This window comes from Corvus kubaryi, unplaced genomic scaffold, assembly GCF_017639235.1.
Source record: "Corvus kubaryi isolate FWS band 111438036 unplaced genomic scaffold, C.kubaryi_AGA036_p1.0 65170, whole genome shotgun sequence".
Taxonomy (NCBI): Eukaryota; Metazoa; Chordata; class Aves; order Passeriformes; family Corvidae; genus Corvus; species Corvus kubaryi.
This window is the reverse complement of record NW_024581811.1, coordinates 37,561-61,528: the sequence shown is the minus strand read 5'-3', so window position 1 is coordinate 61,528 and position 23,968 is coordinate 37,561. Positions and strand designations below refer to the sequence as shown.

Genomic DNA, 23,968 nt, shown 5'->3' with positions numbered 1-23,968 from the left:
AACCTTAATCTTGCATGCTGTGACATAGAATAGATCCCTACATATAGGGCCACACTTCATTAAGAATTCCATTCTCACCTGGGGGACTTTGTCTCCATTAAAAATTAAAGTAATTCTAGCACAGTCATTGTCCAAGTACCCAGAATTAGGCAGACATTTGATATTGATAGGCAGAGGTTCAGAGGCACTGCATTCTCCCCAGTCCGTGCACGGTGGCTGAAAGCATTTCATATACTTTTCCTGGCATTCTTGACCCATGGGACACTGGTTATTTGAATTATCCCAGTATTTGTGTAACAGACAAGGCTTTTTTCCACACCACACCTAGAAATTAAAAAGAACAAAGCACTGTTGCAAGTTGCTCTTACACATCAAATCAAAATAAGCAATTCACATAGGATGGTCATGAGCTACTGCTGCCTGCAGAATATCTGTGTTTTGATACTGCTGTAGTCTTAGTAGCAGATGGAGCTGCTCTTCCACAAAATGAGGACATTTTGTGCAGACAGAAGAGTAAAAAACTGTGCAAAGATAATCCAAGAAACCACTGACTGGGCACATCTCCTTAGAAGTTTATGAATTTGTCACACATAACTGAGTTATACAGAAGTTTAAGCATTTATTTTAATCTAGTCCTCTAGGCGTCTTTAATCTAGAAAGAAGTATCCCCACAAAGATTAATTTCTTCAATATTTACACTGAGACCCCTGCCAGAGAATGCTGAATATGTTAAGAGCTGATGCACACTGGTGATAAGCACAGCCACTCCAACCATGCTCCCAGAAGAAAACAGTTTGCTGGTACCCACAAATTACTGGGGGGCAGCAAGTTTCCAAATACAGCTCCATTCCAGCAGCTGGATTTGGATGATCCTTGTGGGTCCTTTCCAATTCAGGATGTTCTACAATTCCATGTAGCCTTTAAGATCCTACATAGCACTCTACAGCTAATGGTGCAGGAACTTAGAGCTTTCTTAAAGCACAATTGTCAGCAAGAAAGTGCAGTTGTGCCATTACATGGAAGAAACCAAATATCACACATGGATGAGTTGCATTTACAGCACATGTTCCATCTGCATCTAGGTCTTACTTTTCCTCAGTCACAAAACCACCAGGATCTAGTCCATAATATATACACAAAGGTTGAAATCTGTCAATTCATAAAGCTGCTGAAGGACAGTACAAAAATACCCACTGAAAAAACTTCTTCCTACATGTCCTAATTTCACAAAATTAGGAGCTCTAAAACTGTGTTTGCAAAGCTTCAGCAGTGTGATTTATTTACCCTTTACTCTATGCCAGCTCACATTTCATTTTCTGCAACAAGTGGTCTAGAGAGCCTGTTCTAGCAGGTAGGGAGCAGGGCAGTAACTTATGATTATAAGACAATCCATAAGTACTTTTACAGGAAGCCACTTTTTAAAAAAAAAATTTTTAAACAGAGGAAATTTAGAGGAGACAAAGACTAACTTGTGCATGAAGAACAATGAGTTTGTTCCAGCCACAGGAATTTAAGAAGATAGGCCAAAATGCCTACCTTGGTGCAGTCAATACGTCCATCCAAACAGTGGCAGCTGTTGCACTCCTGTTCCCACCGGCTGCCATGGGGAAAGGTCATTCCTTTAAGCCAGCAAGGCTTTCCAATTCCAATCACTAAGGGGAAAAAAACAAAAAAAAGGCACACTCAGACACTTCACCTCTTCAGGTTATAAATACTATACAAATTTAAATTAAAAATATTAGCTACTGTTCCTTACATATCAGACTACTGTACATAAACTTTATATGGGCTACATTGTGCCCTATTGTTTTCTGGGTAAAGGTTGATAGCAGATATAGGAATACCTTCTTGGCATCTAGGACCAATTCTTCCAGGGGGACAAGTGCATCGGTATCCATTTATTTCATCTATACAGGTGGCACCATATCCACAAGGAGAAGACTGGCATTCATCAATATCTGGACAGAAAATAGGTAAAAATCAGTGACAAGGACACAAAATATTGTAATTAATAATTTACTGAGGTGTAATCTAACAATACCTCCTTTCTTTAAAGCAAAGGACACTGTAGCTTCAGAATTAATCTTGTAATTAAACAGTTCTGCAATAACCTGCAATAGATTTCTTGTAATTGCACCCTAATTGAAGTTTTGGTAATCAAAATAGCAGTCATATGCTGACTCATCTCACAGAGCAGAGGTGTTGGACAGCTGAAGGTGTTAATGCCTTCTCCACATTCAGCTACAGAACAAGTCCCACATCCTGTTCTGGCACTGATCTCAGACATTTAGGCTTCATACAAGAGCATGTGCTTTCATGAAGTTATCAGAGTGCAGGAGCTGAACAATGAACTTGCTCAACAATGCTCAAAAAAGTGATTTACTGCAATACAAATGACCATAAGGCAGAACAATAACAGTTTACTTTGTAACACACATTTGCTGAACATTAATAACCTTCAAATAGTGAGTAGATTAATTTAGTACGCAGACACTTAGCACAAAAACCTCTTAAACCCTTTAAAGATGCAGAGGCTTAGCCACAGAAGCCAATGGAAAAAGGCACGGAAGCATGATCCATTCAGATGGACAGCAATGTGCCATTTGTTATTCTGGGGAAGTGACCAATACTGATTTATGCAACAGAAACCAACTTATCAAGTTGTGAGCCATAAGCACCAATTGCTTCATCTTCAACCAGAACCTTTCTCTTCCAAAGCATCTTTTGAAAGGTTTCCTTCCACTGAATATAAATGCCCTTTCCAACCCCTCAAAAACTGTTTACACACCAGTTCTTGTGTCATACACAGCATCAGCTCAGTTTAAAGTACAGGAGTTTGAAAGTGAACAGAATAAATGGCAGTAGTGAGACAGTTGCACATGTAGGCAATGGAAAACAACCCAATTGTTGCTTCCTTCAAAAGTGCACTAAGATGAAGTTTTAAGCAAATACACAAGATCTAAACTTCAACAGGGTTTAACTACTCTTTCCTCCTCTTTACTCCTTCAAGCTATATAGATTTAAGATTCTTCAGCCTCTGTATGCTGAAAAAGGTGACTTAACTCTGTTTCTGCATCAGCCATAAAAGGTGTTTTTGTCAGCTACTCCTTCCATCTAGACCAGTCTAAACAAGTAAAAAATGTCTGCAGCTCCATTACAAATGCGCAGTATTCGTATTTGTGACATCCTAGCCTTAAGGGGAAGAGGAGCAGCCAAGGAGAATTCAATATCCCTTTCTGGGTATCTGGATCTAGACACACAATGATCTGCCATCCCTGGTTCTGTATCGAGACACCGCTAAGCTGATGCTTCCACAAGGGCTGCAGCTGCCCTCCAACCAGAGGCGCTGGTTTGTCTTCTCTATGCCAGAATGAGGATGAAGTCTCAACTTGAAAGCACATCACCATACTGATGGAGTGGAAGGACCAAGCCCAAAAGCCTTGAGGCTACAGAAGATCTGAAGTCTGATCTTCCAAAGCAGAAAGTAAAAATAAAGTATATATCCATTCAAGTCAAAATGGTAAAATTCCATTAAAAAGACAAAAACAAAACAACCCAAAAAACCAACAAAACAACAAAACTCCCCCACCAGATTGTTCCACAACACTTCAACAGAGTTTTAGGGTCTGTTTTTCTCCCTTCTTTTCAGCCTCTATCCTTCAGAATAATTGCAGTGTAACAAGTTTGTTTTCTAGCTTTGGAAGACCTTTATCATACTTCTGTTATTCACGTGCCAGCACTACACTCACAATGTTTTTGTTTCCATTTGCAATGTCTCAGGGGATTTTGGTTTCTAATGTTCAGTAAAACACATACAGATATGTCATCTTTACCAACAAGATGTTTATCAACAGAAATATTTAAAACTTAAGCTTCTATGAAGCCAGCACCACAGAAATGTCACAATTATCCAAGAAAAGCCAGCAATGAAGTCTTTAAGCATGATTTAAAAGCCGACTCACTTCAGTGCCATTCAATGAAATAAGTAACAGACCACAACCTGCCATTACTTACAAGGTATCAGTACCTAGCTAACAAGGTGGCTTCTGCTTCATTATTTGGAATTCAGCTGAGCTAATGTAAAAAGGGTTATCAGGTGTTCTTTCCAATTTATGCAGTGTTACACCCATCCAGGTCTCTACCCATGCAGGTACTTACTAATTCTGCAGTCAGGACCAGCAAAGCCAGGGGCGCATTCACATCGGAACCAGTTCACTCCATCAACACAGATCCCTCCGTTGTAACTGTAAACAAAAAAGTCTAGTTAACAAGCCTACATTGTTTCATTGGTCAATTAAAGCTTTGGTAATTAAAGCTTCTGCTGCTCTTCAGGGGGACAATTTATTCCTATCAATAGAGAAAGTGTAATGATAGATAAATATCATTATTGCTTAGCAAGTCAGAGATTAAAACAGCAACATCCTACAGGTGCATGAGGAAGTGCATTCACAGAACTCAGAAGTGGAACAGCACTTTCAAGTGAACACAAAGAAAGCCCAAGTTTTTCCAAATTTGGTTCTTTTTTTAATACATGAAGCACGGATTATGGCATCAGAGTGGACAACTGAGAAAGATAAGGTAGATTGTTTCATCCACACATCAGTTTTTTCCCCTTCAACCATAAATATCAATCTCTATATTTAAAGTATTCCCATTTTATCTTCCAAAATCCAAGGTTTTTTTTAAACGCGTTTATACATAGTAATTGGTCCAACAGGACATTTTTATATTATTTAAAATTATTTACTGTAAACGAACAGGTTTTGATTTCTCATTTTTTTATCCCATCCAATTACAAATACTTCAAATGTCATCATATGTGATTCACTTCATATCACTAATTTACTAATCAGTTCCACCATGGAGACTACACTAAAATACTTTTACTTGTTTATACGTGAATCAACTCAGGATTGTTTTGTAATCTTTGTCGCTGTCAAGGAATAGATAAGACATAACCATTTTTTTTGCTATAAGATATTTTACAGAGGCTGGCTTCAATTATTTTAGAGTAAAAATAGTTCTAATCTGTAATGTAAATCCATATTACTGTGCTCATTTTTATTTTCACAATAGGTACAGGACTGGAGTTCGTGCACTTACCATGGATGAGGGTTGCAGTCATTGGTGTCTAGAAAAAAGAATATAGACTAGTGTAAATAGGGGCACAATTTATTTTCTAATAGACAACACTATAGTTCAGAAGACAATATATTTGATAAGAAAAATATACAGAACTGAACGTTTTCTTCCACACTTGCAAAGGAAGTTCAATTATCATTTATATCAACAGTAGGCAGAGTAAAAACAGAACTCAAATTTAAGAGTTTCCCTCCCACTACCAATGTTACACCTGGGGGGGGGGGGGCCCGGCGAATCCAAGTTTCAGGCTTTACTCCACCTAACCAATTCATTGTCTTGGTATGTCAAAGTAGTTAACTGCTATCCTCAGAGAAAATGGCTTATACTCCACTGCCTGCCTTTCCAGATACTTTTCATTATTAAAATTATTATTTCTGTGAGTATTTTTTCTGCTCTGCACACATTTCCAAAAATTGTATTTTTATAGAAGGCTGAGAGTCTTATTTTGGCAGAGACTGGATGCAAAAAGCAGCATGACGAACCCTTCATTCATTACTCGAGCATCGTTTTCTTTACCTACCTCCCACTCTGAATGATTCAGATACTTTGGCACATGAACCCCATAAACTTGCTTTGTCTCAGTTAACAGCTCTCTGCCAGACACTCCCAATATCCCAGGGGGATGCAGGGGAAGAAAGGAGAAAAGCCTTACTCTGTGTGCATGTGCGTCCTTCCCATCCTTCTTTGCAGATGCACGAGAAGGAGTCTCCACTGCCAACACATGTTCCACCGTTCATGCAAGGGTTTAGAATACAGCTGCTGTTTTTAGCTTTGAAAACAGAAAAAGTCTCTATTAGCCCAGAAGACAAAAAGTACCATATCATCTGGATGTGTCAATATCACAATCCTACACAGTATTTAAGCCAACAGTTAAAAACTTAAGAGGTCAAAAACCTCCTAAAATACATCACATGACAGTCTCTCACCTATCTTCACCATCATCCCAATTCAATCATTTAACCAAACCATGAGATTTTATTAACAAAGAATTACCTCCTTTCTGCCCCACCTGTGTGAGCATTCTTCAAGTACTGCTAAATTATTATTTTGGCATTGAGTTACCCAGGCCATGAGGTGTTCTTTACAATAAAATATTAGCATTAAAATCTCAGTTTTTGATTAAAAGCTGCAATTGCATCTAAAAAGCAGAAAAACTGTACTAACTTATCTTCATTCGACTTCCTGATCAAAATGGAAGTTTCATTTTCAGAAAGATACACCACAGATACTACATTCAGTCTCCGAAGAAAAAAAATCACAAATGGTTCCCCTACAGCAGGCAGTAACTCTGCAAATGCCCCAGGAAGAACCACTTCATTTCATTGTTCCCGGGCATTCCTGCTCATACACCTCATGATCACAAATCTTATGGCTCTGCAAGCCAAGCAGGGGATTAAGTTCCCAGGAAAACCTTTACACACAGGGCCTCTAAACACTAATAGAGAAGTCAAGACACCAGTCCAAGTTTTCTAAAACTGCTTAGGAGAGAAGCTATGGAAAAGACCATATAAGCAGCCAGAGGAGAACAGCTTCCTAAAAATCAGTATCATGTCAGGTGAGTGGAAGAAATTACTTATATTTCAGTCACCACCCAACTGGAACAGCTTTGAACCAGCCAGCCAGAACAGACAGTGTGCCTGTTTACTAAACAGCTGATTATTTAAATACTTCTCTGCTTCTTCTGGCTTCATCTGTAGACAATTTAAAAAGCTTACCAGTGTTGCAAGTACTTCCTATCCACTCTGGAGGACACGAGCAGCGGAATGTGTCTCCATCATCATAGCATGTTCCACCATTACTGCAAGTGTTTGCATCACACTGGTATTCACCTGCACACCACAACAAAGCAGTTTTAATTGCCATTGGTCTGGCTGAATGTTAGAAACAGGGACTTTTTAATCACAAATTAAAGAGGCTTCGTATTTAAATGCACCAGTATCAAAGACACATTGTTCCATTTTCTGTATTACAATAAACAACCCAAAGAATGGACTCTAAGGACATCTCTCATGAAACTGTTTTGCTACATGAGGGGATGCATTTTTCAAATGTTCCATTTTGTGACTGGGAAACTGGAAAGGGTAATGAAAGAGCACCTATTTTTTCACTGCAATTGTTTTATTTTAAATTTCAGGAACTTCAGTACCACAAGAAGAGAATAAATCTTTGGGTAATCTAAAGATCAAAGCAAGGAACACTTACGTGAATGGCAAGTTTTGCCTTTCCAGTCATTCTTACATTCACAATAGAAGTCATTTACCAAATCAATGCATCGGCCACCGTTGTGACATGGGTTAGGAGAACAGTCATTGAAATCTAAAAAAAAACCCAGTTAATTCAGATTAGATGATCTATCCCAGCCAAGGCCAGGAGAAAACAGAAAATATTTCTTTAAAAAGAAAATAAATTTTGTACTATTTAGGAAGACAGCAGTCCTAATTATTATGAGGTTATCTTTATACATGCATGGAAAATACTCTGATTTAATACAGAACAACATGAGTTATGACTTTCTGACAGCTTAGAAGGACCATACAGTGTGGCTTCTCAGTAGAGCACCAAAGTTGCTTTGTTTTTACAAACAGCTGTATTCTGAACTTCAGAAAGAGCTTTCTAGTAGGGACCACAATGTCCTGAAAAGGAGCCCCAACCCAGGACACCAACAAGAGACAGTTAAGGCTCCCTTCTTCTGTTCTATGTTTCAAAGCACAGAGTTACAGCCATCAGAGGTGGCTTAATCACATATATGCATATGCATATAAACATACTTTCACAAACATGGATTTTAGAGAAAGCTCCTTTCACTTGAGACAAACATTTTAATGGGTGGAACATAAGTATTCCAGAACAAACTTCATCCAGACCACACAAAAGCTCTTTTGACAGCAATAGCTGCCAAAAACTGCTCAGTCTGTATTTCACATCTTAATTGATGCATGTCCTGTAACAAGTCTCAGCAAGTCCTTGCCATCATGTTGTAGAAGAGGCTTCATTCATACCAGAAAAAGAAACTACTGCAGTTTCCTCTGAGGTGTCTTAACCATGAACAGGTCTAGTTCACTTCTTGGCCAACACTTTTGCCTATCCCCCGGACAAAAAGTTCTCTTCTCCTGAGATAAATGCTGAACTATACCAGAGAATCAGATTCTGCTCTTATTAAAGGCACTGAGGCTTTTAGAGCAGCTACCTGAAGTTATTTCTGAAAATACTTCTGCAAACAAGACTTAATTATAGAACAAAGAAACTAACCCATTATTAAGTGCATACCAACCATCTGTTACAACAAATGTGCATCATTTGGCCCTGCAACACGGAGCAGTACTCACTTGTATCACACAGTTCTCCTTCCCAGCCACTTGAACAGAAACATCTAAATGAATCAACTTCATCGATACATGTCCCACCATTCTTGCAAGGTTTCCCAAGACAATCATTGATATCTACAACAGAAAGTCAACAATTATTGCTCAAGGTTGTTTTCACCTACTCAGAAGAGTGCTCTACACTTGTGTCTCTAGGAAAAGCAGCACAAAGTTATTACTGCATTTGTACATGCAAAAGAAAAGCTCAAACATCTGTTTTCAAGCCTGGTGGGGCTTCTGGCTGTATTGTCTCTCATGTAGCAAGTCAAACCAGAGCACTAAGTTAACCCAGCAAAAATATCCAGGGGTTTAAAAAACACTCAGACCAGAAATACATGTTCTGGTCCCTTTTTACCATTCTCCTGTTGGAGAAATCCATGACTCATAAGACTGTACATAAAGGTAGTGGGTACAGACACATTTACATCGAAGTTGGATTAAAACCAGTTTTCTTTCACAGAGGAAGTGTAAACCACTACAAAGACTGCTACCAGAAGAAACAATTTCAAGCAGTACATCTGAAACAGTGCTTTATGCAACTTTGCTGAAATCTGAATGTTTTATGTTGCAAAGCTTTGTAACATTAACTTTAAAATAAATGGAGAGCAAAAAGAATAATCTTTTACATGCTCCTACTTACTTTCATGACAGTATGTTCCAGTAAAACCTCTGTCACAGGCACAAGTGAAATTCCCTCCTGGCTGACTAATACACCGTCCATGAGGCCCACAAACATTGGATGAAATGAAACGGATTCCTTCTTGGGTAGCATTAGTGAAGACTTCTATTGTACAGCTGTCTATTACTAAAAAAAGAAGTGTAGTCTTTAGACTAATGATCTGTATCACCAACCAGATTTTAGTTCTAAAAGAAGTTTTACAAAAATTAAAACCAATCACAATTTCATGTTAGCTGTAAGTCACCGTCTAGCTCTTCATAAAATAAGGAGCATTTCTTCTCAGTGCCTCACTATTTTATGAAGTCCAAGAGAACATAATAAAAACATTTCTGCATTACACTATCCCCCAAAATGCCTTAATTTTTTTTTTTTTTAATGCACCACCATCAAGACAGATTTATGAACAACAGCAGGTACCTTTACAAGAATTGTTCTTGCAGTGGTCCTTGAGATGAGAACAATTTTTTCCATCGTAGTCATCAGGGCAGGCACAATAATAATCTCCTCCCAGATCATAACATTTAGCCCCATTCTGGCAAGGGTTAGGTTCACAGAAATCAATATCCATCTGTAAGAGAGACCACAGTTAGCAGCAGCTGCTTCATTTCCCAGGAGTAAGCAGCATTATCTGCTTTGCCAAAGATGCAGATGAAGCTAATGTACAAGGAACCTCAAGTTTTAAGAAGGTTTATGAATCATAAATATTGCATTCCATCCTGCAAGACAGAGAAACTTCAGCTTACTTTAGTCTACCCTAATACAAAGCATTTCTGACACTGCTAAAAAATACTCCTTTGCAGGAGTCTGAATAAGCACATTTGCAGTAACTCAGTAAATAATTACTTAAGCCATTAGGAGATGTCTTACTGCAAACTTTTCTGGATCATTGTAAGTTACTTCTCTGTCCTTCACACCCACGTACCAAGTGCTACAAGGCAAGTTAAATACCAGTGCACTTGTCAGCTTTGTGTCTGCAAGATACTTAAAATGCACAAAACCTGAACAAAATCCCATCCCCTAGAGCAAATTCTCTTCCCATCTCAATTAGCACATAGAATTTATTATAAAACCACACAGCTTGGAAGGGACCTCTAGAGGTCAGCCACTCCCCACCTCCTGCTCAAAGTAGGTCTAGTTAGACCCAGCTGCTCAGGGCCTTATTTTCACAAATACCATCACCACACCAATTTACACAGAAACATGAGATGCATTTTGAACTCTGACCATCTGATCCAGAGAGCAAAATTCAAAGCTTGCCTTCATAATATATAACTTTTAACACAGACATTGCTGTGGCAAAACAATTCTGCTGCTTTCTGCTTTAGACTGACATAAGATCACTGATTCGTGATGCCCTAAATTGGTATCAAAATCCACAAAGCAGCCTCAAAAGGGATATTTTTACATCACAGTATCTTTCCTCCAAATTGTTATTCTTAAGGATTGCTTTTCTTCCCTCAAGTCAGTTTTTCCTTCTTCACATCTCTCTTAGGAGAAAGATAATTTTATGTCTGTAAAGTTGAAAGCTAAGTCCAATAGTGGTTTTGATCCCTATTTTTAGCAGTTCAGTAGCTAAATAGGAGAAAAATGCAAAGCTAGCCAAAGGAGAAGGAACACAAATGGTGTTAAATACTTAGTTCAGAGGAGCACATACAATTCCAGCTGCAACAGAAAAATTTTCAGCAAACCATTTCGTGCTCTCATACAGAACATTCAAAGCAAGCTATAAAAGAATAGCTATGGTCTGAGAAAGATTCTCAGATCTCCTCTATCAGATGTCTCCATTTGTTTCCTTCCATTAGTGTAAATTTCCCCTTCCCAATGCAAGTTCAGTAGCTGGTACTTTAGCATCTGGAATCAATGGTAGATATTTCCTGCAACACACAAGGCAAGCAGCCAACTCTCCCCTATTATTCAAGCACATTTGCTAAAACTTTAATTACACAGTATTGTATAAATCAGCCCAGAGTAGAGCACTGAAGTTATGATCCTTATGCAGGAACAGTTCATGAGCTATTAGGTGCTGCACCAGTTTTATTAAACTGGTTGGTATCTGCAGACCTTTTAAATTTTGAATAAAATGAGTGCACTGCTTCTTTAATGATGCAAATGACATAGAATGAACTTACTTCAGTCTTTAAGAGACATCACTCTAATATCCTCCACAAAAAAATTCTGGAGCAAATCCAACGACATTCTAGTCTAATGCCTCCAGCTGATAGTAAGCATAAGATTCAGATGGATTTGACTATCAGCAAAAGCCAGAAAGTGAATACTTAATGCAAAATAATTTCACACTGAAAAGCCTAATGTCCTCCCTAAAAAGAGGAATATCTTCATTTCCATTAAGGACTTTAGGAATTCTCACTAAGACTTCAATATTTCAGATCTGAATCCTTAAGCACTAGAACTACATGTTCCTAAAATGATCTCAAACAGAAAGTTCTGAGAGCCAATACTTGCCTATCTGCCTGCCTTTAGTAATTATGCTAATTATCACCATTATATATAAATAACTGATACATAATTATTATACTCCTACCAATAGCAGTAGGATTACTTGAAGGGTAATTCAATTATGTACCTCAGAGTTACTAGGATGAAAACCTAAAGCACTCTAGTGTAAGGAAAGGACACAGGTCCTGAAAATTACAAACGGAAACATTTCAAGCTTAAGGAATATTTGCAGCCTTAAAACACTTAGGAAGGCCAACACCTATGTGCAACAACTTGCAGTTTATCAGGCTGCAAATTCAAGCTTTACAGCTACTATGACAGCACTCCACAACAAATTTGCTTATTCAGAGTATCAGGTAACAGCTACAATAGGCAGCAATGCTCCAGCCTTGGGTTACTCCCATTTAAACCCAGAGATATATTTCTTTCAAGAATTCAATCCATGCCAAGCATTGCAGTAATGTCTGTGCTGCCCTCACCTCGCAGAAGACTCCCGAGAATCCCTGGGAACACAGGCAAGTGAATCCATTCACCAGGTCTTTGCACCGGCCCCCGTTCTGGCAGGGATTGCTTTCACACTCGTTGGTTTCTATCTCACAGTTTTTTCCTGTGAAACCACGAGGGCATAAGCAGTGGTAACCATTCACTTCATCCTTCACAGAGCAGGGAAAAGAAGCAGAAGCATTTGTTTATTGATGAAACTTGCACACAAAAATTCAAGTTGTTTGGTATTCTGGATTTGCGAACAGCAGTAGCACCACAAAATTTTATTTTGTGAAATGGGTGAAAGAGTCTGCACGTGCAGCATTGCATTTCTAACATTTGAACTCAATTAACCAAACTGTAATTGCAAACTACAGAACTCATAACCAGTCAGAGAAAGACTAATTTTGAACATGGAATGTAATGAACAAGAGTTACCTTACAAGTCCCTCCATGCTGGCACTGTCCATGACAGTCATTTATATCTATGGATAAAATATGCAAAGCATTAGAATTTATACTGGAAGACTAAGCTGTAAAGTATAGGTTTAGCATAAAAACGAAGAAAAGTGATTTTCAAAAAGGTTTTTTTCTAGATGTTTCAATGGAAAGGAAGGATTCTTGATGCCTTAAGAGATCTCTATTTTTAAAAAATATCTAATAGAAAATTACATTCTATATTTCTGCTACAGTGTACTAAAAGTGAGGTATCAATATCAGTTAATTTAGCATCTAACATTTTAAAGTATTTTAAATTGAATCAGTATATATCATTCAGAAACATGTAAGAGTCAAGAGATTTATTAGTTAAGCATATATCTAAGCTCACTTTAATACCAATTACCTTTAAAAATAAATTTTCAAACCGTATTTTCAATTTACATTGCTAGAAGTTAGAAAAATCCTGACAACAGGTATTTTTTTATTTTAAAAATATGTATACCATCACTCATCATGATTTTTTTTTTTTTTAAAAGAACAAAGCATCCTACTGTCAACATACATACTAAAGAAATACTAACTGATATGACAATTTACTCCTGTCCATCCTGGAATGCAGTCACAGTAATATCCACCAATGAGATTTTTGCAAGAGTAAGCATTAACACAGGGTTTCCCCTCACACTCATTAGCATCTGTGAAAGAAGAGAAAATAAAGAATAGAATAAAGAACAAACCCAGAAACAGATTACCACAGCACCAAGCAAAGCATCCATGCAATCCAAGCATCAGAAGCTCATATTATACACTGGTAGGGCACTAAAACCATTTACATATCACAGGCCTTGAATGCACACTTGCCTATAGTAGCACATGCACGTTATCTTACTCTTCCCTTTGCCAAAACTCAAAAAGGCAATTTGTTAGTCAGGGCAAACCCCTTCCCTGGCCTCCACAAGCTTAGTCACTGTTCTGCCACCATGGAGAAGGAGCTACCATCACCAACGCTGCATTTTGCAACAGAAAAGTTATGGGGCATTCTAAAGGAACTGTTACAAGTCAGCTGAAGTTGGGGCTTAAATAGTTACAGATCCATTTGAAACTTCTGGCTTTAAGATCTGCTAAAGAGGATCTAAGATACTAATAACACACACATTCCATGTTTTCTTCAATAAACACCATGCCAGCCACACAGAGTTATTCACTGTTTAGGAATAACCTCCAGTGGTCTCCAAAGCTTTCGAATTACTTACCAAGCTGGCAAGTTGCTCCAATCCACTGTTGTGGACAAATACACTCGAATGCATTGACACCATCAATGCAGGTCCCTCCTTGAGCACAGGGGTTTGAGGCACACTCATCAATATCTGCAAAGTCAAAGGGGGCCTTCCATTACACGGCCTAAGGCTTGGCTTAACAGGTTCTGCTTCAAAGTTAGTTTGAGATGAAGGGGGAGAATGTTCAAACAAATAAGCTTAGGAACAGACTAACATTTCTAACCTAATTTTCACTTAGGCTTTTCTCACCTCCTTGAGAGAGAGGAGAGAAAATCTGCAAACAGCAAAGAAGAATCAGCTAAGCTACCTATGATTTGCATGTTCATTGAAAGTTATATTCCTAGATTCATGACACAAATTTAGCCAGTTTTGGTTTTGTGGTTGGTAATTTTCAGGGTTTTTTGGGGTTGTTTCTTTTTTTTGAGGACAGTTGCTGTTTAAAAACAGGTAAGCCACCTGTGCTCCAAATCACAGGCAACATATAAACTAATTATAGTCCCACAATACATTTCAACCACTTCTCTGTCCTCTGAATCAGACACTTAAGCATTTAAGTGTGCAAATCTACACTTCTACTACTAAAGAAGGGGAGAACCTTTGACCTTCACATTTATATTTCTCAAAATGAAACCATTCTGTATTTTGCTTTAGAGTGGCTAAGGAGTGAGGAATTGTCAAACAAGCTTTTGGATATGGTCCAGCTATGCTTTTGATAACTTTCTGATAACAGATCTCAACTGCATCGAGTCAATACTGTGGGCTGCACAGAACCCTCCTCTTTTCACTCTGCCAATGCTCAGCTGTTAAAAGACAGGGAAAGTAAAAAAACTACCACCAAATTCCAAACACACAGAGTGTGATATCACCAAGTAAGCTTCATCAACCCTTCCAACCCAACAGGTCAGTCACCAGCCAAAGCATACCCACCAATAGCACATGTTGGTCCACTCCACCCCGATGGGCAGTGACACTTGAAGCCTGACGAAATCTCGTGACAAATTCCACCATTAGCACAGGGATTAGATACACAAGCATGCTCGGCTGGGGAGAAAGAAGGAAAGAAATTCCTGCTAAATACTCTTCCAGTACCAATTAAGGAGAACTTGCACTTAAAAGTTGCATTGGCTAAAAGTAACCAAGAAAATCGCAGTGGAGAGATGCCAGCACAGAAGTTTGGAGCCTTCCTCTCCCCCTTGCAGAGAGTTAAGATTCCCAGTAAGAAACTGAAGCAGGATTTTACTGAAGATGTACCATCCTTCCTACCTAATGACTAGAAAGCCTAAGCACAGACAGGTCACTATTTCAATATCCCAGGAACCAGCAAAATTCCCCATTAACACTCTGCTTCCAGCCATGCACTTCCAGAGTACTCCAGCACTTCTTTTAAATTCAGTGAGACAAAACAGATACGCTGTAAGCAAGGCTCTGAACATTTGTAGCAGTTTTAAGTATCAAAGGTCTGTTTAGCTTCACTCTAACACCGTTCCTTGGAAACGGCAGGGAACAGAGGTGCTTACAGGCAGGGCTGCTCGTTGTCACTCCATGTAGGGCTGTAACACTGCAGAGGCTGCACAAAGCAACCATCAGGTTGAGGAGGGACAACCTTTTTGAAACCTCTTTTTGGTAACTTCCCCTCTCAGAAGCCAAGGAAGCTTTTAGTACCAGTACCTAAAGCAGCTCACATACCATCCTACTGTTAAAAATCACTGCAGATCTCAGCAAGTATAATGGCTCCTTTTTTCACTGCCTCCTCACCTGAAAAGCCAAGCTACTCCCCCACAGCTTTCAGGGCAAGTTATGACAAGATTTCATGCATTTTAGCCTAAACTTTACATCACATTCTACCAGCTGAAGCAAAATTCAAGTTTTGATGGTATCTTTAATACCACATAGCACTTTATGAGGTTCAAAGATCTACATCCTGATTAACTCTGAAAACCTTCTGCTGATAATAGTTTAGTGAATTTAAGGCCAAGCACTGAGGTGGAAAAAAAGCAAGAGTTCTTCCCACCTAAACTTTTAGCTATCAAGGAACAGCAAAATTCATCATGAGAAGACTAAATATCATATTTTAAAAGAAGGATTTAACAACCCATCATGACAAAGAACCAGAACACCCAACTGAACACTACATGTGAAAAAGTAGAATCAAAAGTTTCAATTCTTCTCCAAACATCAAATCTTTAAAGCAAAATATGAAAGAACTAGAAATTGCACACTTGCCCATTTGCCTCCAAAGTGAGAATAATCAAGAAAAGTCACCAAAGACCAAAATCATCCCCAGAACATGAACATTTTGGTCTTTGTGTAATACATATACAGATAGAAAAAAGCAACATGCTATCTTCATACTGTGGTTGAGATAGGAAGCAGTTTTTCAAGAGACAGATCTGTTAGACTCAAGTGAAAGCCATACTTCATCACAAATGTGGTTTAAATGCTCTCCTCCATTTAGCCAACAGGCACAAGGAAGACATTTTCTGTTCAGACTGTTTAAGGTGACTCTGTAAGAGGGTTTGAGCACATTTCCATAGTAGTTAACCTTTCATTATTAAACCAAACGTATCAGAAGTCCCATATTAGAAGATTACGTTTCAGTTGATTAAAAAGGATAGTCAAGACATTCAGACAACTAAAAAATTGGGCCAAAGCCCCACATCAGAGTAGAAACTGAAGAGTTCATCACCTCCACCTTGGAAAAAATGCATGTTTGCCAGCAAGCCAGAAGACAAGAAAATGGGCAGCAGGGAGACAGGCAACAGGGAAAGCCACATGTGTAACCTATTTCATGAGACTACAGCCCAACTGCATGTTTGGATTAAGAAAGAGAAGCCAAATATTCTCAGTCTTATCTAAAGGGAAACTGGTGCAGCATTTCTGTTGTCTTTAGTGATTTTTTGAACAGCCAGGCTAAGGCACTAGACAGGAGAGATGGAGCATATCCTGACTGAAATGTAGAAGTGCCTAAACCAGCTGCAGATCTGCAAAGAGATGCAATATCCCAAAGTACCGATCTCGCAGTTCTTTCCCGAGTAGCCGTCGGGGCAGGCACAGCGATACTCATCGGGCTCGGTGTTCATGCAGGTGCCGCCGTTCAGGCAGGGGTGGTGATTCCCACAGTAATTCAGATCTGCACAGAGAAAAGGGTCAGTCAGCAGGGAACAGATCTCACCATTTTAATCCCTAGTCAGACACACAGCTGCCTTTCTGGCTCGAACATCCTTCACCCACATCATCCCCATATTCCAATGGCTAGCCTGTGATCTGGTAACTATCCACAGAACAGGGAAGAATGAACAAGAGACAACTGCAGGAGTTAGAAGAGTCAGGACAATTCCAAGCCTTTTGTCTTGAACTTCCTATACTTCTGATGCCTAGGCACCATCTGCCACACAAGAATTAAGGCACAGAAACACTCGGGTAGTTGCACACTAGCAGAAAAAAAGAGGTTAATGAGTTATCAGTTAATCATGCAACTTAACTTATTTTTCCTGTACATTAATGTTAAGTACCTTTGTTACAGAGCAGGCCACCCCAGTTGGTTTCACAATTACACTGCCATGGTTCATTACAGCTCCCATGAGCACAGCCTGGGTAGCGGACACACTCATCACAGAACTGTCCTTGCCAACCATAATGACACCTAAGATGTAAGTTCACATGTTAAAAGTTAGCAACATGATGCTTCATGATCAGCATTACATGTATTTACAACACTACACTTACCATTCTCAAGAACAAGGTCAACTGTTCAATGTGCAACAGATAACAAAACTTTATTTATCCTGTTTAGAAGGGGCACAACTAGTCCTGTTGATCCTTACAGGAACTGATCCTGCTCAAATGTGTTACACACCATGGCAACAAACACCACCAAGCACTACACGTTATGAGAACTGGACATGAATTAGTTGTTCTTTCGCAAGAAGTCCCATCTTCACATAATCCTCTCACACTAGGACAAAAATTGTGATTGATACAAGAAAGCTGAAATTGATTTTCAGAAGGAGACTGCTGGCTTACTGCATCAAGCACTATAGTGTTTTTCTGTGAAGAGAGATTTCAAAAGAATAGCCAATTTGCTCTAGAGTGCTACAGTCTCAAAAGACCAGGGCAGCCAGAGAAGCAGCAGTCTTGACAAATTTCTCAAGGCCTGGTTTCTCAAGAAAACCTTTTTTCACAGATTTATTCCCTTATACCCTCAGTGTTCTCTACTGACACTATGGAAAAAGTACTCTTTGGAGAAAGGAGGAGCGAGAACAGAAACAAAAGCCATTAACAATTCACTTGTTTTGGAGTTGAATTTTTTCCCCAAGATTTCTTCTGAGACCAGTATATTTATGTTAATCTGTAACAGAACTCTTCTAAAGAAGCAACTGTTTATGCTACAGAAAAGTATTAAAATTTGAACTTACAGGGGGGAGGGAGGATAGGCTAACGATTTAACATATAAATATATTTCACACATATTTTAAGTACCAAGAAATAGTAAGCTTGTTCTTTTGGGCCAACAAAAGAAATGTTCTGCCTGTTAAGAGAGTATTTCCTATACAGAATTCAAGAGACATACTAGCAACAAAAAGATGCATAAAATCACACTGAATGGGAGTTGGGCCCACACACAACAGTGCAGCCCTATTGCCTAGAGGAAGAAAAAACATTAGAAATCAAACTACATTTTTTAGATTAAACACTACCATTCTATTACCCACATGATTTGAATAGTATAAAAGAACAGAAAATAAATTAAGTCTTGGAGGGAGGGGAAGGAGGGGCAGTGAGAAGACAAGGAAGAAAAGTATAAATGAGGAGTCTTGGTTCCTTGTGAATCAATCCTCTTGCACTGTTTCAGTAAGCTGGATCAATCGCCAGAGGAACAGAACAAGCTGTGCTGGCAGCACAGCATTTAAATTCTTACTATTTACATTGGCAGAAGGAATCTAGAGGCAGATCTCTGCAAGACCATTCTTTTCATATGAAGTTCTAGAACTACTTTGAGCTCATGTCCCAGTACCTGCTCCTGCCCTGAAAAGCTCCCAGTTGCAGATCTGCAAGGAGAGCCTCAGGTGAGTAGCCAAGCCCAGAGGCCTCAACTGCTCCTCTGAGCTGGGCTGGCGGAAGCCTGGAGAACACTCATATTTTGGAAGCCTCTTTCTTTGGCTGCAGCAGCAGCAAGAGGAAACAAATACTGCTCCTGCTAAATTTGATCTCTTCCTTCCTCCTCAAGCACAAATCCTCCTCAAGAAAAATCTTTTCAGAGGATGATAATAAACAATAAGAAAAGCATTGCAACTCACTTTACTGGCCTCAACCCAAATCTTCATCCATGCCAAACCTGGCACTACTGCCAGTGATTCACCATGACTATCCCAGCCAGAGCCAACTCCCCACCCACATACAACAAGCATTTTCAACAGCTGAAAGTCTGCATCACAAAGCAAATAATCACAATAACTCAATTTATTCTCCCCAGCCAATGGATAAAAACTTTGTTCAACATTGCAGCGGTGCTTAAGAGTACAAAGAAAAATACAGCTCCCTTCTAGAACTTGAAGGCATCTTAGGCACCTACTCGAGTTTGCAGGTATACTTGATAGCATTAAAATTACTTCATCAGAAAAAGGTTGCTGCTTTTTCGTGATATTCAACACAGCCAAAGTTTACTGTTAAAGTTTCCACCAAGCCTGAGGGAAATCACTTCTAGAGGCTAAAAGCAGTCCAAAGGAACACAGTGTTTACAAGTCAAAAGGTTACTATGTGGTAAGCTGATCAGCCTTCAGTTTACAAGGAAGAATAAATTAGGATTTCCTCTTGAACAGGAAGTCTGGTCGCATCCTACATTAACAGGTGCTAGAGCAGCATTAATTCCACTTCCTTCTGAAAAGATAATGCTTACATGGATCTCAGCTCCCCCTGAGAGCAAGATGGGATCAATAAAGGTAAACCAACCCAGAAATGGGTAAGTGTGTCATTTATGGGTATGTAATTTATGACAAAAATATCAAGACAAAAAACAAGGATGAAAATGGTTAATGATTCACTATGAGAAGCCCAAATGGTACAAACACAAATTCAACATCATTTAGGAAAAAAACCCCCAAAAAACCCAAGGCAGAATTCCTTTTCATGTACCAACCACTTGTGCAAAAGCCAAAAGGAAACTGCCAGTGCGGCTAATAGTGGGGCTAAAGTTACTTCTTCCCTGCCCTCCCATCCCAGTTGAGCATCAACTAAATTCCAATTCTAAATATTTCACATCTGACAAAATAAGAAAGCCAAATATAGAGAATCTATAAGGATTCTCATTGTTCAACAGACAAAGAAAATTCTTATTGGAATCAAGATTCTACTTCCTTTGTCCTTCCCCTCTGCTGACTTCATCAGCTCAAACTTGTCTTCACAATCCAGCACATGCAAAACAAAATCAGACCTGGCTTAATCTTAGCCCTTGCCTGGGTTATTAGCAGTACAAAGAAGCTACCATAAATAGATTGTTACAGTTTAGTAACTTCCTGATGGAAGGCTGAAGCACAGGCAACTGCTCCCAGACCAAAGCATCCCTTTGGGTCAGAATTAACACAGACAAAGTGTAATAGGGAGAGAAGAACAATTGTTGGTTATCTTGAAACCAAGAATTTAGAGAATAGATCTGGTAATTCTACAGGCATGCTTCACAGTTTCCATTTTCCTTAGATGAAAGCCTGGTGATAATAGGAAAATGAGAACTCAAACAAGGCTGGAGGAAGTGGAGGTGGCAGGAGTTAACATTAGCAAAAAATTTCAGATAAGACTTCAAATCTTCAGATTAGAAAAACTGCAACTGTGCAGAAAACACACTTGCTGTCATTGACAAGCAAAGCCACAATAATTCAGCTCAGTGGGGCTTCAAACAGCTAAATTTCAGGATAAGGAAAAAGGACTTTCTACAGTAAATCTCAGTGTGTTTAAAATAGTAAATTTAGCAACAGGGAATCCTACAAAAACACTCATTACTATACACAGTTCAAAGGTACATATGTACCAGAGGCAGGGGGAAGTGGGAAAAAGAGAATGAAACGGAACATTTGGAGGGTTTAATTTTTCCTGGGGCCAGTAAAAAACTAAACTCATCAAGTCCAATAAAGCAGATTTTTCTACAGAAATATGTTTTCCTTATGTTCTTCTGAAAGAGATATAATTACAGAAAAAGCTGACTGGCCTTTGCTTTCCTCTGAGGAAGTTTGTGTTATAATTATTGAGAGCTTAGTTGAAATTGAGCATTTCCAAATCAGATGGAACAAGCTGTTCAAAAGGTCCCATGTTGCTGTATGTAAAACAGGAACATCATTGTGAGGAAAGGCCCTGAGCAATCTGGTCTGACTAGACCTCCTTGGGCAAAGAGGTGGGACTAGATGACCCTGGAAATGCTACCCAGACTCCGTGACTTTATGTCAAATCCTACAGTGCCAGTTATAGAAGGGATGTGGAAAGGTAAAGAGATGTACCCCAGATCCTGATGGTCTGTGAACCACAGCCCCTCAGCACCTTGCATGATTAACTCCTCCTTATCCAAAAGGAGGATGCCTCTGCTAACAGCAGAAAATCAGGGTGCTCTCTCAATGGTCAGCTTAAACTCAGCTCTTTGGTAATATCTTCCCACATGGTTTATTCTCCTGGTTCAATCACTTCTGGTTATTTCAGAGTCCTGATCCTTCTGTGCAGAAAGTTCAGCTGAGGAATTTCGCATTGCACATCTCATCCAGTCACTAATCTATGCTGGTAAACCTTACAAAAAGCTCTGTAATTCATGAGAACGAGGGGATACCTAAATAAATGCTGTTCTACACCTACTTACAGAGCTTTGTCAGCACTTCATGCATAAATACACCTAAGCCACCAAAGTGAAGTCTATTTCTGAAGTCAACACCAGAATATGGGGCCTAAAAACAATTTTAAAAATCTTAGGGATGATGTAGGCAATGTGGTGTAAGCCTTTAAATATCACAGGTTACACCTTACTGATATATTGCACATCCTGCAAGGAGTGACGAGAACATCATTGTGATGTATTCATACACCTTTTTATAAGCAGACTTTTTGGAGGGAGCTTCTCCCAATCATGTTTCAAGTGGAAGCTGGGGCCAAAACACTTAACACACAGGAAAACAAAGCAAAACAGTGACATTAAGAGCAGAAGCAAAATGCATCATTCAGGGGTGGGGGAGAAATAACCCTCTTAAATAGAAAACCACTGAATTTTCTAGTGACGTGAACAGGATGGTGTTGCAAAGGCCAGAACAATAGCTTTATATTAGTTATTTACTTAAAATAACCATAAGAAAGCCTGTTTAAACTTTTAGGAGATTACTTGTTGCACAGCAGGCAGCAATACTGTCCAGCTGTTAGATCCTACACTTCTGAGCATCTGGATTCAAGGTTAATAAGTAGTACAGTACTCATTCATTAATACTTGTCACAGAAACACTTTGCCCACTTTCCTACCTTCTAAATAGGCAAGACAATTTTGTGAATAGCAAAGGAAAACATGCTCATTAATGAACTCAAATAATTTCATTACCTGAAAGCTTGTTATCTTTTCCTCTCATCCCCAGCATTCTTATCATGCTGAAAGATACAAACCTTTCCCTAGAAACTTTTTTCTCCTCTAATAAAGGAAGTTATTGAAAGCTAACAGTGTCATTCTATTACTACGTAGAGTTTTTGAGAACAAGTTAAAAGAGGGGATGGTTCAAATGTTTTTAGGCAGAACATTGCTCAGTTAACTTACATAAGTGGCTCTAAGGGTGTGCCTGTATTTGCATTAGTTCACACCAGGAACATGCATTTTACCTGAACTGCCTGATCGTTCCTGTTGATGGTGTGTTAAGTTCACATCACAGAGCTGCTTTGGAACAAAGGAATTGGATTCCTCTTAGGTTAAACTAAGGTAATGTCAGACAATGTATGCCAGGAGCACACCCAACATGTTCCAGCTGCAAACAGGCATTCAGGCCACAAGAACAGACTAGAGAGCCTAAAATTTAAAGCCCTGAAGTGTTTGGAGTATGATACTGGGTTCTCTGTGCTGCTTTGATCTACTGTTCTAGTTCAGCTGCACTCCCCACACTGTTGTAGACACAAGTTCAAGCACTACATGTTTTTACTTCCTGCACACCTCACATCTCCTGGATGCAGATTCACACCTTTAGGATATGTTCTGTATCTTCCTACCCACTCACAAGCAAGTGAATGCAGAGCATGCCTCAGTTCCTTGACCAATAAAGAAGCAAAACATGGAATTCTTTGCCTAACTTAAGGTGGCTGCTTGTGAAACTCCTGCCAACACTCCCTAAGGGCTCACCATTAGGACAAAAGAAACAATAATAAAAGCACACTGGTTATAACAACAGGCAAGAGAACTTAACATGACGAAAGACACAGCAATTGCAAGAATTTTATAAGATCTTTGAAACCTGAAGCTGTGATAGGATATCTCACACCAAAGAGGAGACAGGAGATGTCCCAGTCCTGGTACCAAGTGCATTCCTGCGGGGCCAAACAGCAGCCTCATGCTCTTTAGGGGCTTCAGGCAGTCCAGTGCTGCAGGAATTGAAGTGGTCAGATGCCAAAGCAGCTAAGGACACTGCCTAAACAAGGCTTTGTTTTCCAGTTTATTGCTCAGAGCAGCCTATGAGATTTCTCATAATTCCATTCTGGAACAACTGTGGAAGATGCCCACCTCTTAGTTTCTCCCAGTTTTTAGAAGCAGGAATTTTATTTCCTTCTTTTTTTCAGCTGTGACCTTTTGCTAGTCCTCTACAGTCTTCCAATAACAACCTGTTTTGAAAACCCTCACCAGATCACCTTATACCCAAGAATAAGTTTACAAAAATCCAGCTGCTCAGGTTTTTTTAAAAAAAAAAATTTAGACAGAGCTCCCCAGTGCTGATGTTAAACATGTTATCCACCCAACCATCACAAAACCACAAGTGAGATATCGATGATATTGGATAACCTCTGAGAAGTCGAAGATTTAACAAAGACTCTCCAGAACAGTTATACCCCCAATACTCCAGGTAGCTGTAGCTCATTTTGCAGCTCCAGCTTTTGTCCCTGCAACTCTAAAGAAAGTATTAAATAATAGCTGA

The 23,968-nt window shown here is 39.2% G+C and overlaps 1 protein-coding gene across 1 annotated transcript in view; it reads right to left on the bottom strand.

Moving 5' to 3' along the window:
- Positions 1-41: 41 nt before the first annotated feature.
- Positions 42-23,968, bottom strand: part of LOC121673084 (protein jagged-2-like) — a gene marked incomplete at its 3' end in the record, with an annotated part of 38,423 nt that continues 14,496 nt past the window's right edge. Inside the window, exons 5-22 of the mRNA XM_042046131.1 lie at positions 17,354-17,484; positions 16,852-16,971; positions 14,769-14,882; positions 13,818-13,931; positions 13,146-13,259; positions 12,562-12,608; positions 12,120-12,293; positions 9,601-9,751; positions 9,145-9,309; positions 8,469-8,582; positions 7,345-7,458; positions 6,858-6,971; positions 5,795-5,911; positions 5,104-5,131; positions 4,159-4,244; positions 1,845-1,958; positions 1,537-1,652; positions 42-324 (exon numbers count right to left, since the gene is read on the bottom strand). Coding sequence (XP_041902065.1) covers positions 42-324; positions 1,537-1,652; positions 1,845-1,958; positions 4,159-4,244; positions 5,104-5,131; positions 5,795-5,911; positions 6,858-6,971; positions 7,345-7,458; positions 8,469-8,582; positions 9,145-9,309; positions 9,601-9,751; positions 12,120-12,293; positions 12,562-12,608; positions 13,146-13,259; positions 13,818-13,931; positions 14,769-14,882; positions 16,852-16,971; positions 17,354-17,484 — 2,216 coding nt within the window. The remainder of the gene's footprint in view (positions 325-1,536; positions 1,653-1,844; positions 1,959-4,158; positions 4,245-5,103; positions 5,132-5,794; positions 5,912-6,857; positions 6,972-7,344; positions 7,459-8,468; positions 8,583-9,144; positions 9,310-9,600; positions 9,752-12,119; positions 12,294-12,561; positions 12,609-13,145; positions 13,260-13,817; positions 13,932-14,768; positions 14,883-16,851; positions 16,972-17,353; positions 17,485-23,968) is intronic.